Raw genomic sequence first — 26,322 nt, 5'->3', positions numbered from 1 at the left:
TCATGTGTGTCTTGGTTAACCAGAGCTGTGCTGTAAGGACACAGTGCACAGAAAGACATACATACAGAATCACTGAGGCACATCCTTTACCGCTTATAAAGGAAGTCAGTCAGCAAAATTAAGGCAAAGCACCCTTTTAAAAATAACCTTTTACAGCTGAGTTTATTGGGTAAGTGTTGATGTAGAGCATAGAAAGCAGAATTATGTCAGTGCTTAGGATATTTTTAGATGACGTTTTTGGGAAAATACTTTGGTTGTCACTAATGGCCTGAGATCACTACTTTTAAGGTACTGACTTTGGATAAATAGTGTCTCTGTGCAGACTTGGACTTCTGCTCCCAGTTTGACTGGAACAGATTCTACATTATGGGCTTGTCAGGAGAAGAAAGCAAGACAAAAAGCAGGATCACAAGTGTGCACACACATACACACATCACCAGTAACCTTAGAGCAGTCAGGTGCCAGTATTTCAGATCTTATAGCTCTGGGTTTAAGCATTATTGCAGCCCATTCCAATACTGAAAAAAAGCATGCTTTGATCCATCAGGGGAAATACTTTGAGATCCAGTTCAGCTCCGGTGGCGAACCAGACGGAGGGAAAATCTCCAACTTCCTTCTGGAGAAGTCACGTGTTGTCATGAGGAATCCTGGAGAAAGGAGTTTCCACATATTCTATCAGGTGAGACTTATTTTTCAAGCCCAAGAATGAATGGGACACATTTGGCTCAAGGAGAGGGTCTGTGAGGGAATTTCAGGACACATTGGACTAGATGTGCCATTTGGCTGCAGGAGAACGGCCAATCTGTTTTCGTTGTGCATGGCCTGAGGTCTCTGGAAAAGATAGAACTGTTCAGTTTTGCCAAAGTGCAATTTTCTTCACAAACAGATGGAGCACATAAAATGCATAAAAATCACTACACTACAGGATTTGTGTAATGGCATCTCTATAACTGGTGCATACACAGTTATACATGAATAATTTTTGCTCTGCAGTTGATAGAAGGAGCCAGTGGAGAGCAGAAGAGCAGCCTGGGAATCACAAGCCTGGATTACTACACTTACCTCAATCAGTCTGGTTCCTACAAAGTGGACGACATCAATGACAAGAGTGACTTCCAGGAGACAGTGGTACAGTCAGATCCCTTCTTTATAACTGGCATCAACTTAACACTCTCACTGGTGTTTTTGTGACTTTGAATCTCATACCAGCGTTCATGTGGCTCACAGTCTTCACATTCCTCTCTCTTCTTACCAAGTCCTTTTTTTGTTTTCTTTTCCAACGAGCTCCTCCTGCTTTTGTTTACCAGTCAGACCGCAACAGGAGTAATTAGAGGACATGAGCTAGGTACCGCAGGAGTGAGTAAACCCACACTGTGGCCTCGATTTAGCATGATTTTTCTTCCCTTTGCTTTTCCCAGCATGCCATGGATGTGATTGGCATCTCAGCGGAAGACCGTGGCATGGTGCTTCAGATTGTGGCTGGAGTCCTGCACCTGGGAAATATCACCTTCAGGGAATCAGGCAACTACGCTGCTGTGGAGAGTGAGGAGTGTAAGTAGTCTCACACCAGGGCTTGTTCACAAGAGATCTTAACAGTGCTTTGTTTTGTGCTTAATGTGGTTCACACTAAAACGGGTCGACGAAAGCTCACATAAAAACTTTTATGAAAATGAACTTGGGATATTTTTAGTCTGCTGTTAACATTTAGCTAAGGGAGGCGAATAAAACAGACCTTCAGGTTTTATCCTGGCACATTCTAATTTGTTTTGGCAATTATTAACTATTGTCCCAGACAAAAAAAAAAAAAAAAAAAATACACTATCAGTTAACTGTGCGTGTGGTTGGAAAAGGGACTGAACTGCTATTTAATGGTCAACTCTCCAACAATGTTTCACTCCGCTTCAAAACAGTGGTGTGGATAGTATGTTGTGTTAAAGCTAATCAGACTGTGAGAGAAATGTCTCAAGTCATTGGCAGGAAGCAATTTTAAAGGAATATAAAGAATTCAAATGAATATGAATATGAGTATCAAATTTGAATTAAAACACTAAAAGTCTGCATGCACAGCCATGTTAGTGGCTGTAACTCACATGGTGGGTGTGGACTCTGGGTACAGCTGCCCTGAGATGAAAGCTAACGCTACCATGCTAACATAAATGCATGTTACAACCAGACTAAGAGATTACAGCCATGCTAGTGACTCTGTGAGGCTGTACTTTGAGCTAAATGTCAGCACCCTTCTTCACCATCTTATTTTAGTGTACCGGCGAGCTAACAGTTGCTAATTAGCACTAAGTATAAATTTGACCTGATGATGGTCCTGGAGAAAAAGTAAGGAAATCACAGTTATTACACAGCTCTTCCTCTGGGGACCATGAATGCTAGCACCAAATTTTGAGTAAGCATAAGTGAAAGTTTCTGAGATATTTCAACCTGGACCAAAGTGGTGGATGACCACTATCGCCAGCCATAAAGTCACGTTGCTGGCATGGCTACGATGACATAGACACAGTTGTGTGGTTATGACTGAGGCCAAAGATGATGGTGCTGATCTTCAGGTTGAGTCTGGGATGCGGTAAATCTCTTCTTCCCATTGCATTCTTCTATCTCTGAATGTCTCCCCTCTCCTCAGTGTCCTGAACTGCCCTTCTCTGGTTGGTTTTGGAGGATATTTTTTCTCTTACCACTTTCACTCCCTAAAGTTTTATTGTGTTAATGCAGGGCTGCAGCCAACTGTCTGGAGTAATCCAAGACCATGCTAGATTACCAGAAAATAAAACGCTATTATTGAAGGTCTGGGCATATTTCGTCAGAGACTAAAATTACTTGGAAAAATACTTCTCCTTCTGTCCCCTTTCCTCTCGCCTTCTCCTGCCTCATTTTATTCTTCTCCCCCTTTTTTCCCTTCCTCCTTCCTTCTCATGCTGTATCTGTACGATGCAGTGTACAAAGCCTTGGTCTGTTCTGTGCAGACGAAACAGCAGCACTTCATAATCTCTGCCTTTCCTGTTCCCTTCACTTCCTGTGTGCTTTAACTGCACACTCGTACCTCGGCTTTCCATACAAATCTATGCCAGCCAAGTTCACATAAATATCAACTCACACTCAGCAAGAATCAGTCAGTGCGTCATCTCTTGTTGAAAGAAGCATTGAGGCATTTGTCCTAATGATTTGGATATTATTAGACTGGTTGGGACATGAGGCAACTTGATCCTGACAGAGATTTTTCGTACTTAGTAAATGACTGTTTGAGGAGGAAAACATTTTGGATTTGTTGGCATGAATGTTTTTAAACGACTTCTCAATGGGTATAAACTGAGTCTAAACATTCCCTGTAAATCTTAGTTTCAAAATGACTCTGTTTGAGAACCTTGCATTTATAGCCTATTATGCATTTGCGTGTTCCTGTGCTTCATCAGATCTGCATATTGACTGCAATATTACTACAGAAGGACTGTCACACCTAAACTGAGCTATTCAAATATCCAACATTTTATTATTCAAACATTATTTTCATTAAGAGCTAAGCAGAGTCAATATTGTATAAGGAAATTCACAGAAATTTTGTATGTGTCACATCATGTTGGAATGAGAGAGGCCACATGCGTACTGACAACACTCCCTCCTGTTGCTTTCATTATTCACTGCTGATTTGACTAACAAATTTCCTGCAGGAGAACTAGTGCATTGTTCCTGAAATTCACACACACAACGCGTTAAATGCATCGAGTATACAATCCATACCTTTCCTGCCAAACACAAAGGAAGACTTTCCCTCATGACTTAAGCAGGCGTATGGTCAGTCACACCCTAAAGTCCCAAAAGGGGAGCTACTGCAGTGGTCTGATGCATTCCCAGACACACTGAGTCTACAGGCCTGAGAGCTATTTCCTTTTAGGGGAAGTGAGTCACTGTAATAAGGCAGGGAGGGGCTCTCAGGGGACAATATCAACGCCAGGTCGGGGGCAAATGATATGTGGTTTGTGCAACACTTTTTTTTCAAGGTTAGCCTAGTACTAGTACTATTCTTCTTCTTTGCATTCAGGTGTAGTTCAAAGCTCATCTGTACTGAATTTTCTCCAGAGGATGTTTCGTTTCAGCTTTAGCCATAGGAGCGCTCCAGTTTTGTGGCTACACCCCACAGTTGCATGCAATGTGATTATCAGTAGAAGCTTTTCTGAGACCTTATCACCAAATGATAAGAGTAAATAGAGTGCAAAATGTGTGTTGGAGCACTGGATTTGCAATGGTTCTCTGCTATGAAAAAGTAACAGAAGGCTGCCTTTCAAATGTATGCAAACCTGCATATTGATACCCACTGGTCTTTAGAGAAGTGTCTCCTTGCTATTTCAGAGGAGTACCCATCACTAACATGCTGCTTTATTTATTTGTTTTTTGGCCAGTGCAGTCTGGAAAAAAATGACAAAAACAGATTCAGTGAGGAAAATGAACATTTCTAAAATTAAATTGTCTGTATTTACTTTCTACCTTTCTCTCTTCTACTCTCTTTTCTCTGTCGTCTTTTAATAGTTTTGGCCTTTCCTGCATTTCTGCTTGGAATTGACCAGAACCGTCTGAAGGAGAAACTGACAAGCAGAAAGATGGACAGCAAGTGGGGAAATGCAGTGGAGTCTATTGACGTGACACTGAACGTGGAGCAGGCATGTTACACTCGAGACGCCCTCTCCAAAGCCCTGCATTCACGTGTGTTTGACTTCCTGGTCGAGGTATGATTACGCTGCTTTAAAGTTTGGTACAAAATTTTCATTGGTAGTAAAACTGTGGCAGCCTTTAATAAAGCTGTATTTCACCAATTCTTTGATTTCAGTCCATCAACAAAGCTATGGTGAAAGATCATCAGGAGTTAAATATCGGCGTGTTGGACATTTATGGATTTGAAATTTTCCAAGTAAGTGTTTCTGCCTGCTTCAGAAGCTGACACATGGCTACTGGAATTTTACCCTGCAGCAACACATAAATTAGATTAACAGGTATTAACTTTGTGCATTTAAACAGATTAAACACAGAGGATAAGACTAATTTATAAAGCATGTGGATTAGGTCCCATCTCCTGATTGAGACAGCAGACTTCAACATGCTTTTCTAATCTGATTACTTGTTTGTTTAGTTTGCTTAATGAGAAGTCCTGGACTTGTCCACAGGATTGGACAAACCAAAAGGAAGTGTTTTTGTAATATTTTGGTTTGCAAGGAGCTCTAGATCCTAATTACAAGATTGTTAACGTGTACCATGACACTACATAACACTATGCACTGTAAAAAAAATATATATATCTAATCTGCTTTGCCAGGTTTGTCTTTCAGTTTGAGGGTTTTGTCTTTGTATATACAATGTAAGAAAAGGTCAGCTGCATTTTCTTTTAGACAGGAAGATGCAGACCACTGTTGCCTATAAGGCTCAGGCTGGAGGTCCATTGTATGTGCTCAGTATGGCCCTTCCTTTACCACCAGACAGTCTGTGTATAGCTCCCACTCCAAACAATGCCCACTGAGCCCAAAGGAGATCCATTCCCTACTGAAGATGAAGCTCACTTAGACTGTCCTGATTTTATTAACCATGTTGTCTCTTCATTAGAAAAATGGATTCGAACAGTTCTGCATCAACTTTGTGAATGAGAAGCTTCAGCAGATATTCATTGAGCTGACTCTAAAGGCAGAGCAGGTAATGCTCCCCCACACTCTTCTACTTTTTTGACCTTCTTTTTGAATTTTCAGCGTCTTCAGATGTTTTATGCTCTGACTCTGAACTCTCTTCGTAGGAGGAGTATGTGCAAGAGGGCATCAAGTGGACTGCTATTGAGTACTTCAACAACAAGATTGTCTGCGATCTCATCGAGAGCAAAGTAAACAAACCATTAATGAATAATAATGTATCTAAACAAACTAAACTCCCACCAAGGATGCACAATTCTTAATTATATTTATTTTTGATAGAAAACCTGCATGTGGAAACTCATGAAAAATATACAATGCTGAGTAGTGATGAAACAATTAGTTGATTAACAGAGGCATTTCTGTGTCATGTTATTGTCCAGAAGATTCATTGGTTTATCAAGGAGGTCACATCAGATTAACCAATAAAGGAAATGATCATTATTCCCTGCATCTGTTTACTATCACAACAAACTGGAATATTTACCAGGAATATTACCAGGTTTTTTTTTCAATAAACATTTATTTGTTTCATTTTCATCACATTGTAAACTGAGTTGCACAAGTTCCTGCCAAGTTTCTGCTCTGTTGGCAGGACTTGTAGCTTAATATCCTCAAACGTGCCGACATGCCTCTTAATTTGATTTATCTGTCCCACTGAGAGGTCTAATCCATGAAATCCACAACAAGGGCTTTAAAACAAGCCTCCATCTGAGAGGAGCAGGGGATCTGTATCGGTGCCTGACAGTCCAGCTCTTTACACCAGACCCACATTAGTTAATCCACTGACAGAAACTTGTGTTCTCTGAGTTGGAGACACTGCTACCACTGTGCAAACTGAAGGCCACTGATCGACTTTGGACATAATGGAGCCAAACAGGGCAGAGAGTGAAAGGCTGTGCTAAAGCTGCACCTCTGTTCCTTTAGATGCTTATTTAATGTCAGAAATGAAGATTTTTTGTATGAAAAAATTTACACCGACTTGAAATAATTTTGCAGTTGCTGAACTGAACCTTACCATGACTTACTATTTCATTATGCCAGATGGCTTACATTTTTCATGATACCCACTATTCATCATCAACCTAATTAATCAGTGTGATGAGTTAATTATTTTGTCTATAAAATGCTCATCCTGACTTCTTAGAGCCTTATTAGTTTTACATAGAAGGCTTAGAAAATCAGTAAAATCTTTCATTTTAGAAGTTAGAACCACCACATTTTTAAGCATTTTTGCTTTACTGATTTAAATGATCATCGATCAACTAGCTTTTTTAGCAAGCTCTCTCTCACTCACATTTGGAGTTTATATTTAATTTTCTAACTTTCATCCTCAGTTATTACAAAACCTGCAATAGGTCAAAAATGAACTTCAGGACATGTCTCCGTGTGTGAACTAGTAACTTCTTCGTGAGTGTCAGAGCCAAGTGTTGTGATATGAATATGAAATGTTTTACTTCTGTTTTCCCAGAATCCCCCTGGCATCATGAGCATCCTGGATGATGTGTGTGCCACCATGCACGCAGTGGGTGAAGGAGCCGACCAGACGATGCTGCAGAAGCTCCGAGTCCAGATCAACACCCACGAACACTTCAACAGCTGGAACCAGGGCTTCATCATCCACCACTACGCTGGCAAGGTCAGTTTGAATGCACTTAGCACCGCATATGTTTGGAGTGGAGATCTTTATGAACACACACAGAGAAACAGCTTTTACAACATTCAATAGGTTTACAGCAACTCTATGCACTTGTCTTTGCTGTGGTATCAACTGTAAATGGATGTTTTATGCATACAGTCTGCATTGGGGAGCTGATGGTGACTTCTGGAAGCAGACACTTATTAGAATGTCATTCTTTATGGTGTTGGTGTGGGAGCTGTTCCTGTTGCTTCCCACTTGTATGATCTGTCATAAATACCAGTTATGCAGCTGGTACTTTAATTCTGGAGTTTGTGTCGTCATCTTTGTCCTTTTAAGTTTTCCAGTTCTAAACTAACGCCCCTCTCTCCCTCCCTTCTCTCTCTTTTGACTATTTATGGTTGCAGTCCCATCGCCGTAGGCAACGATGTCTAACAACGCCATACATGTTAATCAGCTGTATTCCAGTTATACATTACGGTTCATTAGATGTCTTTGTTTTGTATTCATTTTAATTTTGGTGGTCTGGGCCGAGGTTGTCCCATGTCATTCACCAGATGTGTGGTGGCTGCAGCCTGGCACACATGCCGCAGACTTAATGAGCCGTACCATAAAGACTTAAAGGGCTCCCATGACTGGGCTCAAAACATTCCCCCAGTCTCAGCTGACAGTATAGCAGAAATAACATGGTTTCATTTATACACTTTTAAACCACTGCTGGTTTTATAAGGATGCTAATCCTGGGAGGTGTAAAGCTTGGATCTGTAACCCTTCATTTTCTTTTCCCATAAAATTTAAGCCACTGCTTTAGGTCAGAATATTAGTTACAATTTTTTTTAATTTCACACAGGTGTCGTCTTTCATTTGCTGGAGGTTTCATTTATGACTCTTTAAAAATCTTTCTCTATGTCTCTCCTCCAGGTGTCCTACGACGCAGAGGGTTTCTGCGAGAGGAACCGAGACGTTCTTTTTACTGACCTCATTGAGTTGATGCAGAGCAGTGAAATGTAAGTAACTCCTATTTGCTCCTTGCAGCAACAGGTGGTAAGGATTTCTATGGTGCTCACTTGAAGGGAGTCTTCTATTGTGACACATATGGCTATAACTGACTTCATCAGAATGAGAGGGTCAGACGTTCCAGTGCATCTGGAAGCTGGCGGGACGTAGCAGAAGTGTGTGGGGCTGGGTTACATCCTGCCCTCTGCCCTCAATCACGTCTGGCTGCTGCCCCGATGTGCAGCTTTTGGGGGTCTACTCAGTCTGACCTTAGAAGTGCAGGGAGACCCCTGCAGGGACACATTGTGGAGTCTGGTCCCACTGTGTTTTGGTTTCTTGGCCTTTCTTTTTGTCAAAGTGGCCATCTGTGCAAACAGCCTGCATTGTCTGTGTAACCCCCGCAGGCCTCAGCCACTGCTCGCCCCGTTTGTGGGCACGTTTTGTGAGGCGTGAAAGGAGCTTATGCCAAAGTCCCATTCAGACATGTGCTGTAAAATACATATATGAAGTTCACTTTACATATGCACATAGATAAAAGACTTTGGCAAAGTCACACATAAAGGAAGCATGAGAAGGAAGGAAGCAGCCTCGTTCCTTCCAGCAGCAGGTCTGAATAGAGAAGAAAGGAGTGTCCAGTATTGTCAGCTGGACAGTATTAGCAGACTTCTGGTCTGTTTGTACACACAACCTGCTGATCCTTTCTTCTGTGTCCATAGCCTTGAGTCTGAAGTTTAAAATTAAACAAATACTGATGTGGGAGAAAGCCAGAAAGGGGCTGGAATTTAAAAAAAATACAAACATGAAAAAGCACTTTGAAATAATAAAACAATAAACACCAAAGGCAGCGAAAGAAGCAAGTTGAAATAAGTTGGATGCTAAGCAGCTGTGCGTGTCAACTGCAGACCAGGCCTGATGGTCACCACATTTTTAAGATACTTTTCAAAGACTTTCAAAAACAGTTGACATGGGTCAAAGAGGCCAACTATATATGTATCTATATATGTCTGAATGACAGATGTCCTGACCACAGAGGTGAAAATAATTCTGGTAAAGTCTTGAAGATCAAGACTGCATTTATTTTGTTTTACCTGCATCAGATTATCTGATGTATTATTATTCTTGCCTTTTAAATGTGTCAATGTGCTGGGAAAAACTACAAAACATCACCATTAATTTTATTATTATGGCTCTGGTGTCATTCATTCTCATGGGAGAGCTTCTGTTACTGAGTGTACCTGAGTGCTGGTTGATACACAAGCATGTGAGATTTGGGTAAAAAGTGTGTTTTGATGAGACACCATTTACTATAAGATTACTATGAGATATTATTTGTATTGGGTGTGTTATTATGGCTCAGTCCATAGCTGCAGGTGACTATAAATATTTATACAATTTAAACACCCACTTTCTTTCTTTAGAGTTTCTCTGAAAAGATTAAACCTTCACTGTTTGTATATAGTTGTAAACTAAAAGGGGCTCAAAAGTATAAATTTCCTTTAATGTGTGAAATTAGTTGAGTGTCTTCAGTTGAGAGAAGCATGAACATGGAAACTTCACAAATATCTGTTACATTCTGACCAGCAGCAACACATCATAGTGTAGTGATGATGGTCCTTTAAAATACCTCATCTGCAACTAAATATATATTATTAAAATGTATATACAGGCCTTTGGGAGATAGTGGAGCATTTTATGTAAAGGATATTGTAGTTCAGTGTTGACGTATTGTTTCTCTCTGTATTTTGGAGGTATGAATAAAAGGTTTGTGTCAAAGTGACATCTACCTCCTGAGTCCTGCATCTTTATATCTGACTGACAGAAAGCACTGTTACCAAATGCTGGCTTCAGAATAATTCTCCCATCATGGACCTTTTCACACACACAGTCGACTGTCTACATTTCATGGAGAGAATGACGTACACTCTTCAGCTACAGAAAGACATGCATGAGAAATGCTGGATGTAATGGGAACAAAGACAGATTAATTCCCTCTTTAAAAAAAAAATCAAAACATTTTCTTCATTTCTCATTTTACAGAGCAAAAGGCCAAATTTGAATCAAAAGTATGTTGTCAAATAACAGCAGCATATCTATAGAGCAGTGGCCCTGGGGAGAAGTGTTTGTACAAATACTTCACACTCACACACACACACACACTCCCAGCTCAGATCTTCCCAAGTGGTTCAGGAATTTAAACCAGTGACCTTAGTCAAAAGTCCTTCGGTCTTTAATCATTAACTGCATTTTTTTGGCTGCCAGGGAAGCTCGGCATATTTTTTTTTAGGCCTAAGACACTTTGTTTTTGTTGATATGGGGATGATACCAGCCTTTCTGCATCAGTACTTATTCAGTCTCCTCCCTTTGTTCTCTGACAGCGCCTTCATCAGAGCACTGTTTCCAGAAAACCTCAACGCTGACAAGAAGGGTCGACCCACAACTGCAGGCAGCAAAATAAAGGTGTGTGTTCAGTAAGGTTTTGTTTGTGTGTGTACTTGTCCATCTTCCTTATCACAGTAGCTGTGGGAACGGCCATTGTGTGTGTTTGCTATTCAGTGGAGTGTCCTTCAGCATTCCCTGACAAGAACAGGCCAGTTAGTCATGATTTTGACATCGTTAACATCATCAGGCTCATCATTATCTTCTTCCCCTTTCTTGATATTTGCTCTAATTGCACTTTGTAGAGACAAGCCAACGATTTGGTGAGCACACTGATGAAATGTACTCCACACTACATCCGCTGCATCAAACCTAATGAAACCAAGAAGCCCAGAGACTGGGAAGAGAGCCGGTAAGTGACTGATTCAGTGGGTCTCCTCACAGTCACACATGCCAACATTTAAACCACCCAGGGCCTGTATATATAAAAACATCTATGCATTACATGCTCTGAAGAACCAAATCAGTTAGAATAAAAACTTCTTGTTAATTAATAGTAACTCCTAAGTGATCACCATCATCCTGCTTGGAACAGGAACAACCAGAGACAAGGATTGATCTTCCATCTGCCATATTGTTCAATCCTCTCAAGTTTTGAGTTTTGAAGCAATTGTAAAGTTATTTTCATTTGTGTAAATTCTTTAAAGACTCTAGTAGCAATTAACACATTATATAAACAACAGTCCAATATATTTATGATATATAAATAAGGCTGAAATTATAGAAAATTTACTGAAATTCTGCCTCTGGTTGAGGAGCCTTTACAAATTTAAAAAAAGACAGTGTGACATCCTGTCAGATGTTCAAATCAAATATAAATAGTATATTAAAATGAGCCTTTCCTGTAATACTAAATATTCCTTCAGCTATTGTATTATTCACCATGACCAATGATATTTTGTACAATCACTCTTTGACTTAAGTCCAAAATTTCACAGTTTGATAAACACAAGCCCAGGCCTCTAGCTGTTCTCAGAAGGTAAACACTGGATCATTGTTCTGATTTGTTTTGCCTTCCCCCTTTTTGTTTTTTTCTTTTTTTTTTTCTTTTTTTTTATGTTTTCTGTCCGTCTGAAGACTTAGTCATGTGAGACATGTTTGAGACATTCCCCCCTCTTAATCCCTTTGTTCAGTTTCCCGCTCTTTCTTCCCTGCTCACTGGCTCTGGGCACTACATGTTCAGATGCAGAGTGCAGAGGTATTGTTCAGAGTCTATGACCTTCCTGTTGTGAGTGTGGCACAGGGTGGCTCATTAATTAGCACCGGAACCACTGTTTTCACAGGAAGTCTGAGTGTACTAAGTAGTACTTAAGGTCTTTGTTTGAGGAAAAAGTTAGCAAAATGAAGCTGTTTTGCATACAATGACCTGTGATAACTCCTTCCGCTTTTGGAGTCGGGGCTTCTTTGTACTGTAGACCTGGCAAAAGATGTTTGACTTAAAGCTAATAGCTGATATCTCTAACCACCGATGGTAAACTGCAAGCCAGCTGTCATGAATACAAAAATGTCACATTATTAAAACTAGAAAACAAAACTTTATAAAATGAGGGAGGATATGAAAAAAAGGAAGGAAAGGGAAAACCGGCATGAGTAAACTTCCATCAATACAATCCCACATTCAGAGGGGTCTGCATGTACAGTATGACTGTATATTGTGTTTTACTCCCATTCAAGGCTGAAATGATCTGTCGATCAACACAAAATTAATTGGCAAAGATTTTGATCATTTACACATTGTTGTAATAAGTTATTTGTTGGCAAACTGCCAGAACAGAGAAAAGCATTTTAATTGTATGCTAATGTTGATCCTGGGACCTTCCTCTCATCTTCAGAGTGAAGCACCAGGTGGAGTATCTGGGTCTGAAGGAAAACATCAGGGTGAGGCGTGCTGGCTACGCCTACCGCAGAATCTTCAGGAAGTTCCTCAACAGGTAACACCTCAGATTCACAGTCATATTCATTGGGTTTAGGTATTGGAAGCAGATACAGGCGAGAAAATGTTGGATTGGCACAACATCAACATTAAAGTTCGTCCATCTTGGAACCTGTGTCATATTATGTAAATAATCCCCCCTCCAAACCTGTGCAACTTACCCCTCCTTACATAAAATTCTTTGTCTCTGCTAAACCCTCTGTTCCTCAGGTATGCCATTCTGACCAAAGAGTCCTGGCCAACGTGGCGAGGAGATGAGAAACAAGGGGTCCTTCATCTCTTACGATCGGTCAACATGGACCAGGATCAGTTCCAGCTTGGTCGCACCAAGATCTTCATCAAAGCCCCTGAGTCGGTATGTTTGTCATCTGTCAAGTCTTCTGTTCTTTTGCTTTGTTTCTGCACCTTTGTAATATCATGTCTTTATAAGAAAGCTCTTCAGGAAAATGTACTACAGAGCAAAAACTTGCAGGCCCACTTTTAAAATGTTGTTCCTGTATAGATGTAAAATTCAAACTGCATGTCGAAACGTCTGCTGGCATGAACAGGTCTGTTTGTATGCAGAGAAAAAACTCAACTCACCATTTTTACACTAAACACCATAAAAGGGCACTAATGTCCTAAATCGTGCTCGATTCCTTGTTGGAGGGGAGGAGATTGAACCCGACCCTTGTACCACGTCAGCACTGAGTCAACACCACTTTGGAACTAAAACACAAGCACAGGCTGTGGTTGCAGAGTTTGGGGGGACATCATAAAGGCTTGTCTTTTTTCCACCATAACTACTTTTTTTCATGATTCCTATGAAAGCAGCACTTGTGTGATGCCTGTGCTCTCATTTATTAACATTTGTACACATCATGCACGAAAGAGCGTGCACGTACACACACACACACAAACACACACACACAGACACACACACAGATGTATGTTTAGAAGCTAATACACAGACATCTTAGTCTTAATTCAGGCCTTACAGCTGATCCTGAATGCCTTTACTTATTCATTGCAGCCATGCACTGCCAAGAGCCTCTCCCATCCCCCCACACTGGCAGACTGAGAGTCCAAGTCATTGAGGTGTGCTTATAAAACACAAATATCACTCAGGGCGGACCGCTGAAATGAGCTGCCAGGCTTCTCAAAACAAGTCTCGCTGTCTGATAAGACACTGACACCAGCTAATAAATAGCATGACTGAAGCTTTTTCTCTGCTGGATAGAATAAGTTAAGTTTGTTTGACTCAAAGCCAGATGTTGCAGAAGAGTTTCTCCCCCAAAGTGGTGATGGATGAGCTGTTGGTTCACTGTCTGTCAGAGGTCTCAGAAGTGCTGCATTACGGCACAGTTAAGACTACAGGGAGTTGTCATTCATGTGTGAAAATATGTTTGTCAGGATTGTGATAATGATTTTGAGATGTTTTTCTTAGGATTTGGGACTGTTGGAGAGAGAAAACAGGACGTCATTCATTTCGCAGACTAAACCCTTTACTTTAAATCCCTCTATTAAACATTTAGAAGCAGCATACAAACATGTAATACATGGTGTACAATACACTGATGTGGTTGTAAACATATTTTTAAGGACATTGTGAATGTTTATTAATGTAAGAATTCCTTAATAAATATAATATACAGCATTTATATCATCTTACAACTACATTATAATGTGCTTAAAACCATCAATTTTTGTTTATCAGTTAATCAATCACATGAATAAATGTAATTTTTTTAGAATGAAAAATTATCCTTAGTTGCATTCCCAATAATGATCATTACTGCTTTGATATCACATGCCAGTCAGGTGTTTGTGTAACAAACATATTGGAAAATTTGAAACTTTTTTTTTTTTTTTAACTCTCACAGACTTTATTTATTTTCCTCTTTGAGCTAGTTTCATGTAATATCAACTAAAATCCCACCTGCTGTTTGTTCTGGGATTTGTCATCTTCCGGTGAAAAAGACTGAAACCTTGGTGATTGCGTCCCTGTCTCAATCAGTGACTCAGAACCCGTTTCTTCTCACAGCTTATGTAGCTGAAGTTTGATCTGTCATGATGTGTGTGGGTCTTGCTTGTGGTCTGTTCCTGCCCTGTCACACTGCGGCCTGTGGCTGGCCGTGTCGATGCCAGGCCTGTTAGTGAGGCAGTGGGCAGGATGTTTAGTCTGGGAGGGAGAGGACAGAGAGTGTGATTGCATGTCTAGAGGCCCATCAGGAAGAAGACCGGTGGTCTTTTGGCTCAGAGTCAGTTCCTTCTGCAGGAAGTGGTGAAATGACTTTACAGTCAAACAAGAAAAATAAATATTTCTTTTTATTAATTATACAGAACAACATAGTACAATGTATGATAAAAATTGTACAGGGCCAAAAGTATGAACAAATCTGAAAACAGAATTGTTTAAAACAGACAAGTATCTAAGTAAAAGTATTTATAAGTTATCCTACATAAAAGGAAAGGTAGACATTATTTCAAGTCTGTTAAATTTGCCCAAAAAATCCCTTTCTAAAATATTCCCAGTATTTTCCAACATTTATCTAAAGTTAAAATGAGGCTTAAACAGTCTGAGATCATCAAATGAAGTAGATATCTTCTGAAGTTACAAGCTTCCCTCTCCCTGTGTTTCCAGTGTTTCCTCGCTGAGCTGCAGTGGAGGCAAAGAGAGAATTTCATAGTAAAAAGGCTGTAACTTTGGAAGATACTGTCTTGATTTGTCCAATTCAAACTTGAGCATCAGATAACTGAAGAATGCATTTTTGCACAGAATGAGGGCTGAGGAATTTGTCTCCCCGTCACTTGCACTGAGACTTCATTAGAAAGAGATCTTGTAATGGATGAATGAGCACAGCAAATAAAGACCTGTTTCAGTGTTCATTCAGGCACATGACTATTGTCTTAGGGCAAACATGAAACATCATGAACCTGTCCTTTAATACCATTTGCCATGTTGTTTATCAGAGATTATGTTCTTCTTGTTTGCTTATTCAGGCCTTTTTGGGGTGGGAGGACCGAGCAGCACTTGCTTAACCTCTGTTTTGAAATATTAATCTCTATCTGTGTTAGTAACCAGTGATTATAACAAGGCAATCCAATACAAGCATGTATGATTTAAAGGCAGTAATCGTTTGTTTTGGCAAGAGCAGATGACCGAACTAGCTTTTTACCATCCCAAGTTCTGTCCACAAAAACACAGAATCAGTGTTCAGCTTCCCACCCGTGGCTGTCTGGGTGACACTGTTAATCTCTTTTTTTTCAGTTTGTACATTGTTGCTCTACAGCTCAGCAGATAAAGGCATGACTACAGTGATTTTTGTACAAAACGATTTGATCCAACCAACTGCTGGTCCTGGTGTCAAATAATGAGCCGGACTGTACAGTAGTTTGGTGTAAAACCTTCATTCTTCCACTGACAAGCAAAATATAAATCTAAACATTATCAGTGACAAAGAGTTTTGTGTATTAAAATGCGCACAGGCATGTTCAGGATGTTTGTGCGGTTGTTCCTTCCATTCTGTCTGTTAAGGTGTGTGCGTGTTAGGGTTTGTGCACTGAGGTACAGTTTGTCTGTCTTTTACTTTGTGTTGTGCTGAGTCTCTCTGTTTGTCTTCACAGCTGTTTCTGCTGGAAGAGACAAGGGAGCGCAAGTTTGACGGCTATGCTAGGACCATCCAGAAAGCTTGGAGGAAATATGTTGCCTGCAAGAAGTACGTCCAGATGAGGGAAGAAGGTGAGTGAAGTAGCATCTTACAGCTGTACTTGTCTGCCCACCAGTCTGTCTCCATCTCCCATCTCTCTCTTTCTCACTCTGTTCTCTGTCTGGGCTTATCTAGCTTCTGACCTACTGTTGAACCGGAAGGAGAGGCGGCGACACAGCCTCAACAGAAACTTTGTAGGTGACTACCTGGGAATGGATGACAGGCCTGAGCTTCGACAGTTTCTGGGAAAGAGAGAAAAGATTGACTTTGCGGACAAAGTCACAAAATATGACCGCCGGTTCAAGGTGGGTTTATTCTTCAGGCTCGTTTGCAGCCTGCTTCTTTGGCCCAGCAACAAAGCAAACTAAATATTCATGGAGCTGTCGTCTGTTTTTTTCTGCAACATTAAGGGAATTAAGAGAGACTTGATCCTGACTCCAAAATCCGTGTACCTGATTGGAAGAGAAAAGGTGAAACAGGGGCCAGAGAAGGGGCAGGTGACAGAGGTGCTGAAGAGACGGATTGATGTGGAGAAGATCTTGGCAGTGTCACTCAGGTAGGACCTACTCACTGCCTCAGGGTAGTTCAACCAGTCACATGTTCCTTATACTATCCAATCATTTATAATCACCATATAGGCCAAACAAAATCCGTCCATATAAACAAATTTGCTGCTCACTCTATCTACATAAGCCAACTTTCAGCGTTGCTTCCTGCTGCTACATGTTGCGTAATTGTTCACTGATATTTTTCCATACCACTATTTTATCTTAAATGTAATTTTAAATGAGGCGTTACATGTTGCTCGTCTCTTGGCTAAGGTTTAGCTGAAAACGAAATAAAAATATCAGTGGAATAAAAGATAAAAAAGATAAATCTCTGCTGAATACAGTTAAACCTGACCATGCCTTACCAGAGGCATTATGGGTCCTGTTGACTGTACAAAAGACCTGCTGCCATCTTATACCTTTACTCCTCATATTGCTCAAGATTGAATTTGTACTTTTATGTGCTGTTGTGAATGTGAACCCATTTGTACGGGCATAGGCAGTATGTAGGTATCAGTAGGTAATAAGTTGTTTCCAAAACAAGACAGTGGCTGCTCTACATGCAGCAGAGGCAGAGACCCGCCATATATTCTGCAGACACTGCACTGCACAAAGTCATGAATCTACTTAAAAGCCACAGTCTGGATATCCAATCACACAAGCTCCTATGTTGCTGTAAATGTCACACAAGGGACAGTGAAAACATGTGGAGTATATTAAAACTACCTCTTGTATATACTGTGTGCCTGTTCCTTTGTATGTGCAGGTCTGACTTAGTGCAGTTTGGTCCACAGCTCAGAAATGTTTCTGAAATAATATCTAGTGAAAAACACTCTCATGAAAGAATGCAGACTGGTTTACTACAAAGAAAGGAAAAAAATACAAGGAACTGAAAGACTTGTGGGGCCTTTGTTGTTGATGGGAACGCTGTGTAAGTTTCAGAGGTAGAAATCACAGAGCTGTTGGTGCGAGCATGTGGCTTTTGAGTCACTGGGGTAATGTAGACCAGGTGGTGCAATGAACGAAAGCAGGAGTTGTAAAAAGCTCATCAGAGAAAAACTCCACTTCACTGGAAGGAACAAAGTATCTTTGTGTGGGTTACGGGGCATAAGCTGTCTTCCCTCTTCAGATGTGAGCTGCTTTGTGAGGCTCCCTCTGTGTCTATGCAAATGTGAAAGATGATCCTGGCTCTCCATCTTAGCTTTTATCAAAGCTGAACAGAAAGCAGGACAGAATCAACACAACAAATGTGTGAATGTCATTTTTCTTGACATACTCTTAGTGAGATTTGTTTGTTGTCACAGCTACTGTCAGGGGTATTTAAATTTTGTATCAGAGATGAGCCTCTTACGAAGCACTTCCTTATATTTTTCAGCACAATGCAGGATGACTTCATGATCCTGCATGAGCAGGAGTACGACAGCCTGCTGGACTGCGTCTTTAAGACAGAGTTCATCAGCTTACTGGCTCGCAGGTTTGAGGAGAAGACTCAGAGGAAGCTTCCACTCAAGTTTAGTAACACGTAAGTAAACAAATGCAACATAATCCAAACCAATGCAGGAGTTACTACTACACATATCAACCACAATGGATGATCGCTTACATCTTGGTCATAATTTGTACTTAAATTTCATCTTATTGTTATTGTAAAGATAACTTAAAGATATTTTTAAAGATTTGAAGGCCACTCAGAGAGCGTAGACCTCCAGCAAGGACAACATCAACAGCTTTCACCAGACATCAGAGTAAAAAATAAAAATTCATAGTAAATGGTTCAGATCTGCCCCTTCCCTGGCCCATGAGATAAAAAATCATCACTCAATGATTTAAGTTAAATCAAACACTTACTTGAATGTACAGAATCTGAACACGGTCAACTTAAAAAGAATTGGACCTTTACTGTGGTATGAAACTTAAATGTATGTCATTTTCAGACTGGAGATGAAGTTAAAGAAGGAGAACTGGGGGTTCTTGAGTGGAGGCGGCTCTCGGCAGGTTGTGTTTGTTCAGGGTCAGGGAGACATGCCTGTGCTGAAGCCTTCAAGCAAATCACTGCAGGTCAGCATCGGCCCCGGGCTTCCCAAGAATACACGTGAGTATCAATGGATCCATTTACCGAAATGACCTGTTCCTACAGTAAGCTGTGATGACTCAGCACTCTACCATATACACATACATTTCAGACATACCGTAGCTTAAAATATCAGCCATTACTTCTTTCTATTCATATCTATTTTATCATGTCAATCTGAATGGTTTTACTGTTTGTACATTATGCTTATTTGCTAAAAATCTCATGCTCAGGCCCCACCAGGAAGAACATCACTCAGGGTCGCACCAACACGTCCAGAACCCACCAGAACATCCCATCACGGGCTGCACCAGGACCTCCAGGTACAGTCACATCTCACAGTGTTTGAGTCTTGTACCCATGTGGACCGCATAACCAACCCATACCTTTTTTTTTTTTTTTCTTTTCTGCAGTTGCTCACCAGAATGGTAGCCTGAAAAACACAAACCACGCAGCCAATCAGAGAAACTCACAGCATCACAACCAGAGGCATCCCTCATCCAGCAACTCAACGCGCCCCTTCCTGCCCAGCAACATAAACCAGCTGAAGGAGCGAGGCAGCAGCCGGCCGCAGCCAAACCTGGACTGTCTGAAAGTGCCTGAGCAAGGAGCTGCAGGGTGAGAAACTGGAAACCCACACAGTACATGCAGGAGTAGACAAAATAAAATACACACACAAAACGTGTCAGGAAAAAGGACTTTTACTGTTACTGCTACAAGGATGGGTCATATCAGGTCGAATGGAAATTTGTCAGCCCTTCATTCTCCAGCAAACATTTATCATATCTCTGTCAGTGTCATCTTGTGACAACTCTTCCTGTTTGTCACTGGCTTGCAGTATGTTGTTGTGATTTTTGAGTCTTCTCCCCTTCACACACTAGTTGCAGTTTTGTTATAATCTGGGTACTGTGGGAGCTCTGCTTGATATCCCGTGTAACTTTGTGTAACTCAGCTGCATCTGTCATGTTTTCTACTTCATACACACTTTGTTGACATCCCACAGCTCTGAAATAAAAATCTCCCAGTGCCACATTAAAAGCTGAAAATAGAAGAGAAGTGAATAGTGTGTGTTGGGAGTGATAAAATGCCGGTCTGTGATGTGGCAATCACAAGCAACAAAGTAAACAGTGGCACAGCAAGTTTTGTTTCCTTTGACACTAAGAGAAACTTGTTGCATCATTGGTTTTTCTAATTGAACATCAAGGTGAAAACTTAAACTCAGTGTGGCTTACCAGTGTTGATTTCCGTTCCCCCATAAGAGCAGACCTCTTTTCTGTTTCCATTAAGGTTAAGTTGGAAGATATAAGATATATACATCAACTCATATACCAGTTAATATGCAGACAAGTGCTGCTAATTGTCTGTAAACCTAATATGACCCAATGTTGTAGCAGTCAGTTCGATTTAAAGTCCTTTTGGATGAAGTGCTTACATGAGTGCGACCACACTGTATAAATAAATGTATGAACTCACCAAGGAATGTATAAGATAATTTCTATTTCATATTGTGTTGATTCCATGCATCTTGACATGCAGTGCTTACACGTGTATTTTCTAACAATAAAGTAAACAGCTGTTATGCAGCTGTTATAAGTAAATATGGACACACAGTAATACACATACTTTTGTTTCTGACATAATTTGGATAATTTATTCTTTTGTAGTCATGGAGACAGACGGCCAGCTTCAAATGGAGGAATGTGAGTTGGAGTGTTTGCAGTGTTTTGGGTGGTGGTTCAGGAGTAGCAAAGCTTTCAGCAGCAGGACATGTTGATGCTTCTTCTCTTGTACATTTTTGTTTTTTTTGTTTTTTTTTTTACCTGCAACTTAGGCAAAGTTCAGACTCATTAAAGGAGCTCACTGTAGTACGCAACTAATATTTCATTTTCTGCTGCTGCTCAATTTCATTGATATGAAAGGGGGAGTTCTTTTACAACTCACCTTAGTATGATGGATCTTTCATTTCTGTGATGAAAGATCCTTGTAGGAGTTCTTTCTAGTGAAAGAATCCCTGCTGTGCACCTCCTCTGACAGCTCATTTGTAATCAGGGATCCTCTTTACTCAAGAAATGAACATGAAGGATGAAAGTTACTTTCAAGTACCCAGACATCACTGGAAGCGTATATATTTTTTCAGTAAATACATATACTGTATATGTATAAACTAACGACTTCACTATCTGCTTACTGCTCCCTGGGGCGATGCCACTTTAACTATTTGATCCTCAGTTAGTTAAGTAGTTCCTTGTCATAGTCTTCTGTATTATATTTGCCATTGTGTTTAAAGATTAATTTCAAAAGACAATATACGGCATAAACAGGATGCATACAAGGTTTTGCCAGTAAATGAACACAGCCAGTACACAGAATAATAAACTGAGATCTTAAAGGTACCATTGACCCGGGATCAACACACTCTGCTCTGAAAGGCTTCATGTTTTAGTCTCACCGCTTCTGTGCGGGCAAAGATACAGCATGTACTACATCACCATCTTGTGGCTTATTTGTGAACAGCTGCATTCTGTTAAATGAGACAGGATGCATCGTTAACTAGACAAACAAGTATGTTTTTATGCTCCATCATTCTGTGTCTGACACATTTACCCAGGAGGATTTACAGTTGCTGTCAGGTGCACATAAAGAAACACACACCTTGCTTTTTGCACTTGATTACAATGTTGACTACACAATAAAAAAAAAATGTAAAAATCAACATTTTTCATACAGTTTAACAAGATGGTGATTATGCATGCACTTGTATTTTGGGATATAATCTATATCATTGTTATATCCCATAAAAAAGGTGTGTACTTCTGAGTTACCTTCAGAGCCACTGCAGCACAGTGAACTGAATCTCTCATTGAGCGTCCTCTTGTGGGCAGCTCTTCCTGACAGCTGTGCCGTTTCTCTCTTTGTCTTATGATACCTCAGAGCCCACAGACCATCAGCCAGCAGGCCACCGCCGGGAGGAGGACGACCCAAACCTGCACCCAAACCCAAACCCCAGGTGCCCCAGTGCAAGGCTTTGTACGCCTACGACGCTCAGGACACAGACGAGCTAAGCTTCAATGCTGATGACATTATTGACATCATCAAGGAGGGTAAGCGCACGACATGACGGTATTTGCATTTTTCATCCATGACGTGATATTTTCAGTCAGTCAGTCAACAGAACACTAATTTAGTCGTGTTTGCTGATCAGATGCATCCGGATGGTGGACTGGACGACTTCGTGGAAAGCAGGGACTTTTCCCCAACAACTATGTCACCAAGATCTAGGAGCTGCTGGTTTACAGCACGGGGAGGAGAGCCTCCTGCGTCCCTGCTGACCCTCTCAGAGGACGGGATGGGGCTTACAGTCGGAGAGAAAAGCACTGTGAGATTTCCTGAGGAGAGAAACTCACACTTCCTCCACCTCTGCCTTGTGGTAAATGAATGTAACTCTGGGTTACACCACAAAACCAAAAGACCGTCAGGCTTGAAATGAGGCCCTGCTTTAAAGACAAGACTATTTGACTCCGGGGTCTGTTTTCCTCCACAGCCCCTTTTGAGTACTGAACAAAACTATTTATTGTATTTATAGCTTTCTGTGTTCTCCTCACTGTCATTTATATCTTGCTGAGGATTAGAGCTCAAACATTTTGAAGCGTTGGAATGAAGTATGCTTAATCTGTGGGACCAGGCTGTGATTTGTCTTTTCTAACATGTTGTCTTTGGATGAAGGTTTGATTGCTGAAGCAAAGGTGGATGTCTCAGTGTCAAAACTGAAGAGACTGCTGTTTTACCAGGTATATTTATTTTGGTGCAAAACTGTAACTACTTCTCGGGAATGGACATTCAGAAAATCACCTCACTGTGATTATTTTAATGATTTTAAATACCAAAGTAATGTAAATTTTAACAGAAGGCAACGCAGCAAAGTGGTGAATCACCTGGAAAACCACCTTCACCTTTTGTTTTTTTTTTGTTTTTTTTTTTTTGTTGTTGTTGTTTTTTTTTGTTTTTCTATCACATCAGTATATGTTAAACACAGAGTAGAGGCCATGTATACTGTAACCTGAGCATGTGGTCTGTGGTGTATTAGCACTTTATTGGTACAGGTACTACCTTGGATACAGACATCGTCACTCGTTCATGCCACAGCCAGTAAGTCAAGTCTATGACAGATTGCCAAGCTAGCAATATGCCTAGTCACTGAGGAGAAAAAGTTGTTTACATGAAATGAAAAAACAGGCATTTTAGATCTGATTCTGTATATGTGTTCATATTTAGGAGTATGCCTGTTGTTGGTTAGATTTTAAATTAATTTTTTGTATTTTCTCTGAAGGATCTTAGTGTTCTATTTTTTCTGCTTTTGATACTCACAGGGCTGCTTTATTTCCAGTTCAGTTACAAATAGCTAAAAAGGGTTATCACAGACAAAGGTGAATGGATTTTTGTTTTGTGCAAAAGTTGTTTTAGGTGAAAGAATTTTGTTACCATTTTTCTGTGGCACTACAAAGGATTCCTTTTGCTCCTGCTTGACTGTCTCTGCACATCTTTTGCACTGCTGTTGCATTACTTACACATTCCTTAGTAATTTGTTATTTCATTAAATAACCACATTACTCTCTAGTCAGTAAAAATTGCTGGGACTTCTGTCATAGATCTTCTGCATCATCAAACATAGTTTGATCTTGGATGGTTGAAAACATCCTTGTGCAATACAAGACAGTAGATGAATCTTTTAATAAAGCATGTAATATTGTATATTTAACTGCTTTTTGTTTTATTAAAGAGAACCCATTAAATGAACAATGACCAATCTGTTTTTTTATGTTTATTACCATATCCACATGCCATTGGGACTGCAGTCCAACCTTTTAAAAATACATCAAGATCATTGGTTTGGGCTATTACAGATACATTTTGCCCAGACCCCACTAAATCTGTATGTTTTTGCTAAGTTATTTAAACCTAAATTAACAATGAAAATATATGGTTTTTGGTAAATGTGGTTGCTATGTCAAAGTAGAGCCACAAAGTTTCCCAACTTGACAGGTATGAAAACTTTCTCCACTCTGTCAGACAATAAAGTCCTAATGAGGAAATCACTGAAAGCAGTCAATTGTATTTCTCTAATTTAGGTATTTCTTCATTTTTGGACTATAATGGTCAAATTTATGAACTATCAATGCCTGGAACATTAATGGGGGTAAAAATCATGACAATACATTTTTGTCTAGATTCACGTGACACCTTTCACTAAGCTGATGGAGTTATTTAGTTTCCAATTAACACAACTGGCCTTTCCATGGAAAACATTATGACATGCCACAGCTGAAAGATTAATGATGTCTGTCACTGTTTTGATTTATTGGGACACTTGAAAAGAACAGAGCCATCATTGATGTTATTAGCAACACCTGTGCTTTTTTCCTATTATGACAGGTCTCTGTGTGTCCTGTGAAAAACCTACCTGTAGAGAAACCGAGCCAAATCAAACCCTTTTTGATAGAGGTGGACATGGACAGCAGGTTCCCCTACTGCCTTAAGAACAGCAAACTTGTTTCCAAGTACATGGAATTAATGCTGTATGAACCGTAGCTGAGGACAAACTTAATTTGCCCTGACTGTTCAGCCAGACTGCTGCTGCTCCACTGCAAAAAAATCTTTCATTCTTATTTGCCACCACTGCTGTGTCATTGGTGCCATGAGTGGCTCCTACAGCACGGCCGTGTAGTAACAAATCATCACAAATGGCCTTAAGGTTGAGGGCAGAACATCGCGGACTGTATCTTGTTTGGATCCAATGAAACCAAAAAACACACATCTTTGACATGGTACAACTCTTTTAGTTTTGCTTCTCAATGAGTCCTTTGTGCTTCACTGTGATATCCACTGAGCTTCATGTCCGCCCTGTGGCTGCAGTAGGTGCTGATTTCTGTAGATTCTGTATCATTCTGTATCGCCTTTCTTGGTCCGATATGGTGGAAACTTTAGACAGAGATGTATTGCTGTACAACTGACATGACACATTAACTTTGCTGACTTTGTGTACTTGTACTGTTACACAACAGGCCAACATTTGTCATTATTTCCTTATTTCTGCTTGTGGCCAATAAGTTTCATGTGTCAGCTTTAAAGTATAGGTTTTAATGAAATTGCTCAATTAGACAAAAACTTGAAACCCACCGACTTACATCCTTTTTGCACTCCACAACCACTCTTCTTTTATTTTGTAATTCTCTTGTAACATCAATGACTTTGTACTGGTCTGGACTCTTGACCACCCCCCCCCTTTCTGTTTTATTTAATCATCACTCAGCTTTGTTGTAATCACATCCTGTATTTTATCAGCTTCATCTGTCCTAAAGGCCAGAATAGTGAATCACTTCTATTTTTGTGTGGCCTTCTCTTCTGTTTGCCTTGAAAGTAAAGGATTATGCCGATTGATTAAACAGGATCATCCCTTACACCTGGTTCATAATCCAGGCTCATACACAAGACTAATCTTCTTCTACACTGCTAGGTGACCTAAGCATTGATTAGAGGCCAGAAAAAAAGGTGGAAATTCTAGAGGATGGAATTCATTTCATTATTATCATTACAATCATGTTTATCATTTGGTTTAGATTTGGGGAGAAAAGAAAATTACTGTACTAAATTTGGGAATATTGAGAAGGATAAAAAAAAGAATACTGGGGTTGATCAGGATATAACTGGAATTGTTGAATAGAGGAAATATGAATATACTGTCTATTAAAATGTACATATTCCTCAACTCTTAATCTAAGGCTGTGGTTCCTAACCTGTGGAAATTAGTAACAACCGGTTACCGAAGTTTGCAAGTAGGCAATGCTTCATACCATTTTTCGCTGTGAGGCATTTTTTTCTTAAATAAGGAACTTAATGACAAAAATTGGCAACATGTTAGACTTGACAATTGACTATGAGGACACTAAAAGAGGAATTTACCTCCATATCCAGAGAATTTATGTATTAGCCATATCACATATTCTTTTAGGGAGCTGGAGCCGATGTCAGTTGACATTGGGTAAGGGACAGGTAACCAGTCAATCACAGAGCTGACATATTGAGACAAACAACCATTCACCCACTCACATTCACAGATAATGATTTACTTAACCCGCATGTTTTTGGATTGTGGAAGGACGCTGGAGTTCCTGGAAGGATCCAGTGGGTTCGAACCCAGAACCTTCTACAGATCCTTCATGCTGTGAGGTGACAGTGCTAACCACTGCACCACCATGCTGCCCTATCCTACAGATTACAAATTATTTTTCTGTGTAAACAAGGTGCTTTCCACTCAGGGTAACTATGTTTATATGCATTCTA

General features: G+C 40.2%; 1 protein-coding gene across 2 annotated transcripts in view; it reads left to right on the top strand.

Annotated features, from left to right (window-relative positions):
- myo1ea (myosin IEa) overlaps positions 1-23,788 on the top strand; it is a 48,602-nt gene extending 24,814 nt beyond the window's left edge. The window contains exons 7-29 of one of the 2 annotated variants that reach the window (XM_071488471.1): positions 548-679; positions 994-1,128; positions 1,419-1,551; positions 4,531-4,727; positions 4,829-4,909; positions 5,596-5,682; positions 5,780-5,863; positions 7,144-7,311; positions 8,233-8,318; positions 10,683-10,764; positions 10,989-11,095; positions 12,576-12,674; positions 12,887-13,031; positions 16,283-16,397; positions 16,501-16,670; positions 16,776-16,921; positions 18,289-18,435; positions 18,848-19,005; positions 19,218-19,307; positions 19,398-19,602; positions 20,649-20,684; positions 21,916-22,085; positions 22,187-23,788. In XM_071488471.1, coding sequence (XP_071344572.1) covers positions 548-679; positions 994-1,128; positions 1,419-1,551; positions 4,531-4,727; positions 4,829-4,909; positions 5,596-5,682; positions 5,780-5,863; positions 7,144-7,311; positions 8,233-8,318; positions 10,683-10,764; positions 10,989-11,095; positions 12,576-12,674; positions 12,887-13,031; positions 16,283-16,397; positions 16,501-16,670; positions 16,776-16,921; positions 18,289-18,435; positions 18,848-19,005; positions 19,218-19,307; positions 19,398-19,602; positions 20,649-20,684; positions 21,916-22,085; positions 22,187-22,263 — 2,850 coding nt within the window. In that variant the 3' untranslated portion in view covers positions 22,264-23,788. The remainder of the gene's footprint in view (positions 1-547; positions 680-993; positions 1,129-1,418; positions 1,552-4,530; positions 4,728-4,828; positions 4,910-5,595; positions 5,683-5,779; positions 5,864-7,143; positions 7,312-8,232; positions 8,319-10,682; positions 10,765-10,988; positions 11,096-12,575; positions 12,675-12,886; positions 13,032-16,282; positions 16,398-16,500; positions 16,671-16,775; positions 16,922-18,288; positions 18,436-18,847; positions 19,006-19,217; positions 19,308-19,397; positions 19,603-20,648; positions 20,685-21,915; positions 22,086-22,186) is intronic. The other variant, XM_071488472.1, reaches the window with a different exon arrangement.
- The last annotated feature ends 2,534 nt before the right edge of the window (positions 23,789-26,322 follow it).

This window comes from Trachinotus anak, unplaced genomic scaffold (assembly GCF_046630095.1).
Source record: "Trachinotus anak isolate AG129_WGS33_773 ecotype Australia unplaced genomic scaffold, CSIRO_AGI_Tana_v1 ptg000011l, whole genome shotgun sequence".
Classification (NCBI taxonomy): Eukaryota; Metazoa; Chordata; class Actinopteri; order Carangiformes; family Carangidae; genus Trachinotus; species Trachinotus anak.
The sequence above is the reverse complement of the archived record's forward strand: the minus strand, read 5'-3'. Positions and strand labels throughout refer to the sequence as shown.